Source organism: Glycine max, chromosome 19 (assembly GCF_000004515.6).
Source record: "Glycine max cultivar Williams 82 chromosome 19, Glycine_max_v4.0, whole genome shotgun sequence".
Classification (NCBI taxonomy): domain Eukaryota; kingdom Viridiplantae; phylum Streptophyta; class Magnoliopsida; order Fabales; family Fabaceae; genus Glycine; species Glycine max.
Window position 1 is genome coordinate 49,496,449 of NC_038255.2, and position 12,262 is coordinate 49,508,710.

Below are 12,262 nucleotides of genomic sequence, written 5' to 3' on the forward strand. Positions count from 1 at the left end.
GAAGGATACACCAAAGGCTAATTCACCATTTTGGTCTTTTGTTTTTTTTTCTTTAGTTATTTATCTTTTAAAAATTATTTTGATCTTATGTTTTATTTAAAATGGTCTTTTATCTTTTAAAATTTTTACTTTAATACCTCATCTTACTTATTAAAATGTTCAAAATAATCTTTTAACTATTTAAATATATTCAAAATGATTATTTATGTGAGTGTTATTTGAAGGGAAAAAATAATCACAAAGTAAATCTTATAAAGGAAAATCTCATTTATGTGAGTGTTATTTGAAGGGAAAAAAATAATCACAAAGTAAATCTTATAAAGGAAAATAAATAAATAAAGAAAATAGGAAAAAAAATACATTAGAAAAGGATTTTAAATGTTGAATGGTTATTGCATGTTTTATGTTACACCCTCCAATTTGCACTATGTATGATAGTGTAAATACATTACAACTTGTTAGGTAGAAGTAGTTCCCACAAAGTTCTGCAAAATGTTTAATTGACAAGCTAAACAAAGATGAGAAAAAGATACTCGAAATCAAGTTAGATGGGAGAAAGGCTTAGGATGATTTTCTAAGTTATTTCTTCTGGATCTATATAAGCAAAAAATAATCTCATATATTATACTTAAATATAAATAAATATAATTAATTTTATGTTATTTAATGTTATTATTCCTAAAAAAATCATATATTTAATTTTAATTCTATTTCTAATGGCTTTTTTTTTATCCATGATATTAAATTTTAATAAATGATATTTAAAAAATATTTTTATTTTTTACTTAAGATTAATAAAATTAAATGACGTCAACTAATTTTCTTAATCAATATAAAATTAGTTATTTTTACTTAAGTTTAGACAAAGAATTATTCAAGTATAACATTTTAAAATATTGTAGCCCCGAATAAGACCAACATGGCTTTGGAGCAAGGTAGAGTAGTTCACACCTCAAGTTGTAAAGTTGTAAGACACGTATAGATGTAGCATTGGAGATGCTAACTAACCATGCCTTATTTGTTCTCTACTTCATTATCGTAGTTGAATTTGTTACATAGACAAACAATCATCCATTTTCTTTGTAGGTACAACGACTTGGTTTTTTTAGAGTTGGCAAGTGCATGGCTTGAAAGACATTTATAATCTATGATGGGGGTTGCAGCTCTATTCCACTTAAGTTCTAGTCTTCAAATGGTGTAGTGAACTCATTAATATTTTCCCTCCTTGTCATGTTAAGTTAGTGGAATCAAAGTGAACTTTATAAGTTCTTCATAGTTAGGGTTCCATCTATCACTCCATATATAGTGTGACCCTCCATTCCTTATGTGTTGTCAAATTTTTAGTTACCTTATCCCAAGAGTTGCACACCCATTTCCAAAAAAATTAGGAGTTGTTAAAATTCTTAATTTGAGGTAAAATATTACTTTCACACCTATCTTTAGCTTAGATGAATTACATCTCAGGTTATTTTTATTACATCAAAATTTTCGTCTAATTTTCATGCGAAGAGCGCAATTCACTTTGTGCTCTACGAATCTTCCATCTAACATGTGATTTAGGTTGACCAATGATATTCAATGTGGCCATATGAAAAAATCGACTATAATAATCATGCCTTGATATAAAAAATAAATAAAAAATCACTACATCTTTTATCTAGGGCATCGCATGTACTAAAAGGAATTAAGGAAATCTACATAGCATAACTAGGTATTAAGGAAATCAAGAAGGTCTGCGTTACCACTCTCCAATAAGACAAATTTATCGCAACAAACCATCACCGAAAGAGAATAAAGACCCATCTCAAGTTATTCGGCAAGCACTGGCAAAAACGCTTGTTTTCTATTACCCATTTGCAGGTAGGCAGCAAATTGATGGTGGTTTGTACTGGGGAGGGCGCGTCATGTTCGTTGAGGCTGACGCAGACGTAACACTTGCTCAGTTTGGTGACGCTCTCCAACCTCCATTCCCATGCTTCCAAGAAATTACTAACACTCCCCCTTCTACTCGTACAGGTCCAATACATATGTTTTTATAATTTATTAATTTATCCACTTGTATGTTGAAGGCAAAAGTCATTAGAGACTTTATAATTTTTCATTAGGAAAGACAAAAAAAATATAACATTTTACATGGGAAGGTAACCTTCAAGTTTAACATGAAAAAAAATCATTTTCATTTTTCACACATGAAACTTAATTGATTTTTTGGAGAGTTATATTTTATTTTATAATTTTTCTAAGTTGCATCTTTAAAAAAAAATCTCTTTCTATTTCCTATCATATTTTATCGATGCTTCTTCTAGTATTTTTCTTCCTGTTAGTTATTTCTGTTTCTTCATGTTGGGGATATTGAATCATAGGTCACACGACTCAGGTGTAGTGGTGGTTTCATCCTGGCCACTCGCGTGAACCACACCATGATGAGCGATGGAGCTGGTTTGTCACAATTCATGAACACTTGGGCTGAAATGGCTCGAGGTGTTAAAAGTCCTTCCATTGCACCTGTGTGGCGTAGGGAGCTCCTCATGGCAAGAGATCCACCTCGCATTACATGCAACCATCGTGAATTCGAGCATGTCCCAGACACCAAGGAAAGAATAATCATCCCTGAGAACGTTCTTCGATCTTTCTTCTTTGGACCCGCCGACGTGCGTAGCGGCCCTTGGTGGCTTGGTTCCCCATAACCTTCAGCATTGCACCACATTTGATTTGATAACAGAATGCTTATGGCGTTGTCGCACAACAGCATTGCAGATAGAGCCAGAAGAGGATGTTCGCTTGATGTGCATAGTCAATGCACGTGCCAGGTTCTATCCTCCGTTACCCGTTGGTTATTACGGCAATGCTTTTCCATACCCTGCAGCAGTCACCGCTGCAGGGAAGCTTTGTGGAAATCCATTTGGGTATGCGGTGGAATCAACCAAGTGAAAAGTGAGGTGACGGAGGAGTATATGCATTCTGTGGCAGATCTAATGGTGATTAAGGAACGATGCTTATTCACAACTGTAAGGTCTTATATGTTGTGTCAGACTTGAGATATATATTTTCATTTTGGAAAAGTCGATTTTGGGTGGGGTGATGTTGTGTATGGTGGATTGGCCGAAGTTGAAGCTGGGGACTTTCCAGGAGTAACATATTTCATTCCGTATAAGAATGCAAAAGGAGAAGAAGGTTTAGTTATGAAATATAAAATGCTATGTTTCTTGATTATTAAATATTTACTCAGTATGTTAACTTAATTATTGGAAGCTTATTACTGAAGAAAACATTCTATTTTATACCTATCAATCCAAAATAGGTTGAGATCCATAAACAATGGTAAAATGTTCAAATATATAACTGAACAGTAATATAGACTAAAACAAAATTATACGTTGCTCAAAAAATAAGATTGACTTGCTACCTGTGAAGATCTTTAAACATTCTCATATATATCCTAACACAACATACAACTGTGTGAAAACAAACTTGGGAGGATAAATTCTGACACGGGAAAAAGATTGGCCTTGCCTTTTCTTCATTGTCAAACTTCCTACCACTTTGAATCAATTTTAAATTTTATATCATCTATATCATTCCAACATTCTTCTCTTATTTTTTACTCTAAAGTACATATCAACTACCTATCAACTACCATGGTGGCGGGTCTTCATGCATTATTTTCCTTCAATGTATTAAGTTTCCATAAGCTACAAATTACAGGGAAGACATGATAAAGTTAGCACCACTCGTTTGAGGTTGGTTTTGGTTCCTAAGCATGTCATTCAACTCTTTTGCAAACCTCTCCATTGCTTCATCAGGCAACCCAATCGCAAATATTATACCTTCTTCTCCTTTTGCATTCTTACCCGGGGTGAAATAGGAAACTCCTGGAAAAGCCCCTGCCCCACATTTTGCCGGTCCACCAAACACAGCATCACCCCACCCAAAATCTACATTCCTAAACTTGGCACGTGACAAATCCGACACAATATAAGACCGTACAGTGTTAAATAAGCATCGTCCCTTGATCACCAATAGATCTGCCACAGAATGCATATACTCCTCCGTCACCTCACGTTTCACTTTGTTGATTAACTCCACCGCATACCCAAATGGATTTCCACAAAGCTTCCCTGCAGTGGTGATTGCTGCAGGGTATGCAAAAACGTTGCCGTAGTAACCAACAGGTAATGGAGGATTGAACCTGGCACGTGCATTGACTATGCACATCATGCGAACATCCTCATCTGCCTCTATTTGCAATGCTTTTGTGCGACAGCGCCACAAGCATGCTGTGATGATATCAAATGTGGTGCAGTATTTAAGGTTATGGGGAATCAAGCGGCGAAGGGCTGCTATCTCGACAGGTCCTAGGAAGAATGATCGATGAACCATGTTGTTGTCGTTGTCGTACGAGGAAGTGATGGTCCCTTCCTTGGTGTCTGGGACATGCTCGTATTCGCGATGGTTGCATGTAATGCGAGGTGGATCTCTTGCCATTAGGAGCTCCCTACGCCACACAGGTACAATGGAAGGACTTTTAACACCTCGAGCCATTTCAGCCCAAGTGTTCATGAATTGTGACAAACCAGCTCCATCGCTCATGGTGTGGTTCATGCGAGTGGCCAGGATGAAACCACCACACCTGAGTCGTGTCACCTGCATTTAATTTCCAAGGTCAACTGGTCAAGATATGTACAGATTCTACTTTTCTATAGTTTAACTAACAGGGAAAAGAAAACTCGACAAAATATGTTATACGATGGAAAATATATAGAGAAAAATATATAAATTATAAAGATTTAAGTATATTTTTATTTCTTGTTCCATTTGTTTTTAATTATAATAATTTTTCAACTCATATTTTTTAAGAAAAATAATTAATTTATTGTTAATTAATTGTATTATCATTTCAAAATTATTATTTTTTATTTTTCATTAATATTTGAAAAGAAAATAAATAAATAAAAGTATATAGAAAAAAAATAATTAATACATCTAAAAATTAAAAAATCTTATAAAAAACAACAAACAAATTTTAAAAAATGTTCTTATAATTGACGGAGGGAGTATTATATTCATGATGCGTTAGTAAAACCTATAAATTTTATGCAAAGATATCATCCCAAAAATTAATAAAGTTTAATATGTGAAAATGATTTTTTTTTTCATGTTAAAATTCAAGATTCCCTTCCCGTGTAAAGATATGTACGTCTTTGGAGTTCTCGTGTGAAGTCGCTACTTATTAATTTTGGAGTTCTCTAAATTACCTCAAATAAAAATAAAAATAAAAACAGGATTAAACAATCTGATAAATGATTAGAAAATAATTATACTAACATTTTTTTTTTCAAGGGTATTATATATGAGGTATTTAATCCTATTTTTATTTGAGGTAAACTAAACAACGCATCAATTTTCATAAGAAAAATAGTATAGAAACAGAATTTACAAGATCGTATAAAATTCCAACAATAGATTCACTCTTACGTATGCAAAAGAAGATGAAAAAATGTGTATTGAACCTGTACGAGTAGAAGGGGAGTGTTAGTAATTCCAAAAATAGATTCACTCTTACTTATGCAATTTGCCTATGTCGTTTTTAGAATTTTCATGTGGCTTTTGAACGTTTTTTTTTTTCTTTGTACAAAGAAGTGGATAAATTAATAAATTATAAACAATGTGTATTGGACCTGTATGAGTAGAAGGGGAGTGTTAGTAATTTCTTCAGTCTCTGGAACATTATATAGAAGTTCTTGGAAGCATGGGAATGGAGGTTGGAGAGCTTCACCACCAAACTGATAAAGTGTTACGTCTGCATCAGCCTCAATGAACATGACGCCCTCCCCAGTACAATCCACCATTAATTTGCGGTCAGGGCCCTCCCTAAGCCTACCGGCAAATGGGTAATAGAAAACAAGTGTTTTTGCCAGTGCCTGCCGAATGACTTCAACAGGGTCTTTCCCTGCCATTGATGGTTGGTTATGATAAATCTGAATAATTGGAACCTGGAAACGAAAGCCGTCTTGATCATCTATGTCGGATAGTGGTTTAAGTTGGTGAGGAGTGGGTGTAGCAGGAGCCACCAGCTCAGGTTGGCACCTTCGCACTGTGAACATTAGAGAGGGAGAAGATGAGGCCATGTTATCTGGGACAGCTAGAGAATGAGATCGCTGATTAATAAAAAACGAAAGCAAAAGAGATATGAAGTGAGTTACTGGAAGCAAGGGCTGCTTGCCTTTATAAAGGAAATTGAAAGCCCGTACGTTTTCATAATGACACTTCCGTTAGAAGTTCCAATATGTTTCACATTTGTTTGTTTTTTGTTTTTTTCCTTATTGTTGCAGTTGTAGGGTCGATTAAAAACGATCATTTACGTAACCAAATTAAACCGATGGGAAGTTTGCCAATTGGCACCGCTGTGGTTGTTCTTAGAGTGAAGATGATATTTGGATACACATTATGAACACCTTTTATTTCTCTGTATAAACATCCCTCCTCTTATAAGTAACGTGAATCATATTGTTAATATTCCTAATACTATTCTTCACATTTCTCTCGTGGTTCTCGTTTACTAGACTCGTTGTGTAGTAAATAGTAATGTATTTCGTTTGGGTCACTCAGTTAAACGGAGTATATTGCAATAATAAAAAATTGAAAACACTTGCAATTTCAGAATATAATCCTGCTGATGACACTTACATCTTTTCTTGATAGTCAGCAATATGCGTCACTTTTTTTTTTTTTAAAAGGATAGTACCTAAAAGATTATTGATTAAAAAAAATTTAAAAAGTTTTTTTATTAAGAAACAAAAAATTATATTATTTATAATTTTCTTACGTTTTTTATAATTTACATAATAAATATTTTTTTAATTCTTTAACTAATATTTAAAAAAGCAATAATTTTTTTAATTGTTGGATAACATTCGTGAATTTTATAATCCCAACAATGTTGGGTTCATTACCCAAAATTAAAGGCAATAATCTATATAAACCTTAAAATATTTATTTATGAACACCCAATAACATTTAAACGATGACACCTACATTTTTGTTTGCTAGAAGTGAAATAGGTAGGAAACTGGTAGGTGAGAATAAAATTAGAAGAATTGAATATGTATGTTTAGTTTATTTCCAAAAATGCACGTTATCTTCATAGTTATTAGCAAAGAGATATGCACCACTCCATTGTTAGGTAAGTGTACAGCGTTCTCGTATTTAAGGGAATCAGTGACTAATTGGTAATATTATTAATTCTTGTATTAATTATTTAAAATTCATATTTATGATAATTTTAGTGGGTTAAAATGAAATAATTTATCAAAAGGTTATTTGTAATATGTTGAAAAGTACCTACCAAATTAAAAGCAATTGTTGTTATATATCTGACTATAATTTGTAGTATATATAATTAATGTTAGAAACAACAAGAGAGGACAGAAAATTGTTTAAGATACGTAGGTTGGACAAGTATAAAGTAATTAAATCACTAACTAGATGCAAATTAAAGTGAAGAGAGTGGATTGCATGACCAATGAAAAATGGAAGAGAGAGATTCAAAATGGCATATTGGAAGAAGTTATTAAGATGTATCTCATTAACGGAGAGATCATGTAATTAATCCGTGTAACCAACCTTAGTAGAATGAAATTTTTGTTGTTTTTATTTTATGGCGGATATTGCATACACTTTTTTTTTATCTATGAAAAAAAAAAAGAGTAGTGTGAACTGTTTGACAGAAATCAGCCAAGCCTATTTCATGTTTAATTAATTGTAACAAATAGTTCTGTATGTCATTGTCAAATATTTATTCTTCACATTTATCTTGTAGTTCTCGTGTATTAAACTAGTAGTGTTCAAACTCAAGAGATAGATAAAGAGGACACGTTGTGATGATTTGCTGGAAGTGCAAAGAACTTAAAAAACAAATTGGAGGACATGCTTGTATGTAACAATTGAAAAAGTTAATTGATCCTCTTTCTAACACTTTTTTAATATTCTTTTTACGATTTAGTTAAAATTTATTGAAAATTACTAATTTTGATAAATTTTACTTCTAAATTAAAAGAATGACATTAAATGAGATATAAAACACTAAAGTTGATGATTTTCAATATATTTTAATTAATTTTATAAAAAGTGTTGAATAAAGAGTGTAAAAGAAAATTAATGCCATTAATATTTCTCAAAACAAAAAGATTGACATAAAATGTTATGGGTTAATTTTTTTATTTTTTATCTCTTAATTTTTATTGTAAAGGAATAGAATGAAACAAAAGTTTCAAGGGTAATTAATTTTGTGAAAAGCAACAATAATAAATGAGAATCATAGACAAAAATAGGTTAGGTCACCTATTCACAGGTGGCCTATGGCCAACCCTGCTTTAAGGCATAATGACTTGATTAATAAAAAGATCAAATTAAAACCTTTTGAAAATCATATTTAAATAAATAAATAAAAGTGAAGTTCAGATATTAAAAAAAAAACTATTAAATTTACCATGTGTGATAATTGAACACTTTTTAAAAATCAGCAAAGAGGATTATATTAAATTAAAAGAGGTACCACAATACAAAGAAACCACTGCCCACAAAATGAAAACCTGATTATAAATATTTAACTCAGACATGAGAAAATTATGGCTAACCAGGAAACAGAGAAACACTAGAAACAAAACACAAGCACACCCAAGAATAAATACAGCACGCACTCCTCAAAAGTGATCAAATCGCAGCAGCAAATCAAACCATTCCCTTAACATGCATGCAGCATCACCTTCCCAATCCACTACCAACACGCAATACAGTAGTTCATACATATCACCTTTTTTTTAAGGATAAACACTGTATTCAAAGAATATTGACCGATTAAAGAATTTAAAGGAAAAATATTTCTATTGAGAAACGAAAAATTATATTGTTTATAATTTTTTATATTATGTATTTCTATAATTTAGATAGTAAACATTTTTTCCTTTTTAATTCTTTAACTAATATTCTAAAAATATTGATAAAGAAAGAATTATTTTAATTGTTGGGTAACAATATTGGTGATTCTTATAATCCCAATAATGTTGGGTTCATCACCCAAAATTAAGGGCAATAATCTATAGAAACCTTAAAATAATTATTGATGGACACCCGATAACATTTAAATGATGACCCCTACATTTTTGTTTGGTAGAAGTGAAATAGGTAGGAAACTGAGAGGTGAGAATGAAATTAGTCTATTCTAAAAATTCACCATGTTTTTTTTATAGTCAAGATAGACTAAATTTATATGTTTTTAATTTGAGAATCACATTTATCTATATGAAAAACATTGATTTTTACTATTTATGTTCGAAAAATATAAAAATTAAAAATATTTTTTTCAATTTTTTTATACTGGAGTCGGTGAAGTTAGGTGTTAGTTTTTTTTTATTTGGTAAAATTGTACTTTTGGTCCCCCACTTTAGGTCCAATTTCGCATTTGGTCCTTCGCTAATTTAATTCACAAATTGGGTCCCTCTATTTTATAAAATCCTGCAATGTTGGTCCCCGAAGCCTCAATTGGATGTTGACTATTAAGCTCAGACGTTGACTGCCACATGTCAACATCTGAGAGGCTCTTGAAAATTTTTACTTTGTGGTAAAAAAATTTACGTTGACCCAATTCCCGCTAACCCTAATTCTACAATGTGGGTTCGCTGCGCGTGATAGAACTTCAGCTGGTGGCCTTCATCTTGGTGTTCTCAACAAGTGGCCTCGTCCCACTCATTGATCTAGTGTTCCCTGCATTCGTCTCTCCATACATCTTGGCACTTTATTGGTGGTTTGTCTCTAACCCAATTAATTTACAAATCCCTAACCCTAAATAGTATTTTATCAATCTTCTTCTTACTAATATTTTTCTTTCTCTTCCTCTGTCTAATTCTGAAACAAACAATGAAACATTGAGTGACAATTCTATTGCGTGGAATGTTCTTCTTCTGATGAAAATGAAGTGTTTCTATTTCTTAAACGGAGAAGACGAGGATTTCGTGGAGGGAGGAGTGGCGGCGAGTTCGCGCGACGGCTCCACCTCGCACGTGTCATGGGCTCGTTCGCTAAGCTTGATGGACACGCACAATAGCAGCAGTCGCTCCCACTTCGTCTCCGAGTCGACGGAGTTCTCTGATACGGTGGACTTCCACCACTTCCTAGCGCAACGTGGTGCCAACAATCTCCGTCTTTTCTCCTTCTTCGACCTGAAATCCGCCATGCGCGCCTTCAGCCGCACCCTCCTCGTCGGCGAGGGAGGCTTCGGCTCTGTCTACCGTGGCTTTCTCGACCAAAACGATGTTGCAATCAAGCAGTTGAACCGCAACTTTACTATGTAGTTTGTCTTTGTTTTCGCCACCCATGAGGGCGTTGGTGCCAATCATCTACACAATTCGGAGGATCTTTGTGGATATTGATTGGATTCATGATGTCTGGCTCAATAAGACTTTGCGTAAATTGTTGTAAAACCTGCAATGTTGTTATGATAGGATTTTCCTTAAGGATTAGGGATTAGGGTTAGGGGGAATTGGATCAACATAAATGTTTTCACCACAGAGTAAAAATTTTCAAGAGTCTTTCAGACGTTGATACATGATAGTCAACATCTGAACTTAACGATCAACGTCCAATTAAAATTTCAAGGACCAACATTACAGGATTTTACAAAACAGGGGATCCAATTTGTGAATTAAATTAGTAAGGGACCAAATGCGAAATTGGACCCAAAGTAGGGACTAAAAGTGTAATTTTATCCTTTTATTTTTAAAGTGACACTATATATAGCTTTTACATTAGATATTTGAAATAATTATATTATTTATATTATATATATATATATATATATATATATATATATATATTTAATATCGTTTATAATATCAACCATCTAATTTTACATTTTTTCTATTATCATTATTTTTTTATTGTACAAAGAAATGGTACGACCTAAGACATATCATTTCTCTTATTTAAAAGGACGACTGCAACTGCGAACAATGCTTGCCATAAAAAATAATAATATAATTGTAAACGCAATTTCAAAATCCTAGGACGTTAGGACAACCATTCGTTTAAAAATGCACCTTATCTTGATAGTTATTAGCAAAGAGATATGCACCACTCCTTTAGTAGGTAAGCGTACAGCGTACTCGTATTTAAGGGATATATATGTAAAAAAAATATTGTGAATCAGCGACTAATTGGTAATATTATTAATTCTTATATTAATTATTTAAAATTCATATTTATGATAATTTTAATGGGTTAAAAATGAAATAAGTTATCAAAAGGTTATTTGTAATATATTGAAAAGTACCTACCAAATTAAAAGCAGTTATTGTTATATATCTGACTATGATTTGTAGTATATATAATTAATGTTAGAAACAACAAGAGAAGACAGAAAATTGGTTAAGATACGTAGGTTGTACAAGTATAAAGTAATTAAATCACTAACTAGATGCAAATTAAAGTGGAGAGAGTGGATTGCATGACCAATGAAAAACGGAAGAGAGAGATTCAAAATGGCATATTGGAAGAAGTTATTAAGAGATGTATCTCATTAACCGAGAGATCGTATAATTAATCAGTGTAACCAACCTCAGTAGAATGAAGTTTTTGTTGTTTTTATGGCGGATATTGCATACACTTTTTTTCATATATGAAAAAAAAAAGTGTAATGTGAACTGTTTGACAGAAATCAACCAAGCCTATTTTCGTGTTTAATTAATTGTAACAAATAGTTATGTATGCCATTGTCATATATTTATTCTTCATATTTATCTTGTAGTTCTCGTGCATTAGATTAGTAGTGTTCAAACTCAGGAGATAGTTGATAAAGAGGACACGCTGTGATGATTTGCTGGAAATGCGAAGAACTTAAAAAACGAATCGAACATGCTTGTATAACGATTGAGAAATGTTATCTGATCCTCTTTCTAACATTTTTTTTAATATTCTTTTTACAATCTAGTTAAAATTTATTTAAAAACATTAATTTTAATAGATTTCGACTTCTAAATTAAGAAAATAACATTAAAAGAGATATGAAACACTAAAGTTGATGATTTTTAATATCTTTTAATTAATTTTATAAAAAAATGTTGAATAAAGAGTGTTAAAGAAAATAAATGTCACCAATATTTTTCAACAATTAATTTTGTGAAAAGTAACAATAATAAATGAGGAACAGGGACAAAAATAGGTTAGGTCACCTATCGACAGGTGGCCTATGGCCAACCCTACTTAATGC

At 32.4% G+C, this 12,262-nt stretch overlaps 1 protein-coding gene and 1 pseudogene across 1 annotated transcript; one reads left to right on the forward strand and one right to left on the reverse strand.

Moving 5' to 3' along the window:
- Window positions 1-919: 919 nt before the first annotated feature.
- LOC100778109 (benzyl alcohol O-benzoyltransferase-like) lies at window positions 920-3,242 on the forward strand (annotated as a pseudogene).
- A 308-nt stretch (window positions 3,243-3,550) lies between these two features.
- On the reverse strand, window positions 3,551-6,185 carry LOC100792864 (benzyl alcohol O-benzoyltransferase). Its single transcript, XM_003554637.5, has 2 exons — window positions 5,679-6,185; window positions 3,551-4,644 (listed from the first exon to the last, which is right to left on the reverse strand). Exons 1-2 carry the CDS (start codon window positions 6,126-6,128, stop codon window positions 3,700-3,702), a joined length of 1,395 nt encoding a protein of 464 aa, XP_003554685.1. The 5' UTR covers window positions 6,129-6,185; the 3' UTR covers window positions 3,551-3,699.
- Between the last annotated feature and the right edge of the window lie 6,077 nt (window positions 6,186-12,262).

Coding starts and splice junctions, on each gene's coding strand:
- LOC100792864 (XM_003554637.5), bottom strand. CDS start 6,128: ATGGCCTCATCTTCTCCCTCTCTAATGTTCACAGTGCGAAGGTGCCAA. Junction 4,645..5,678: donor CTCCCCTTCTACTCATACAG/GTCCAATACACA, acceptor AATTAAATGCAG/GTGACACGACTCAGGTGTGG.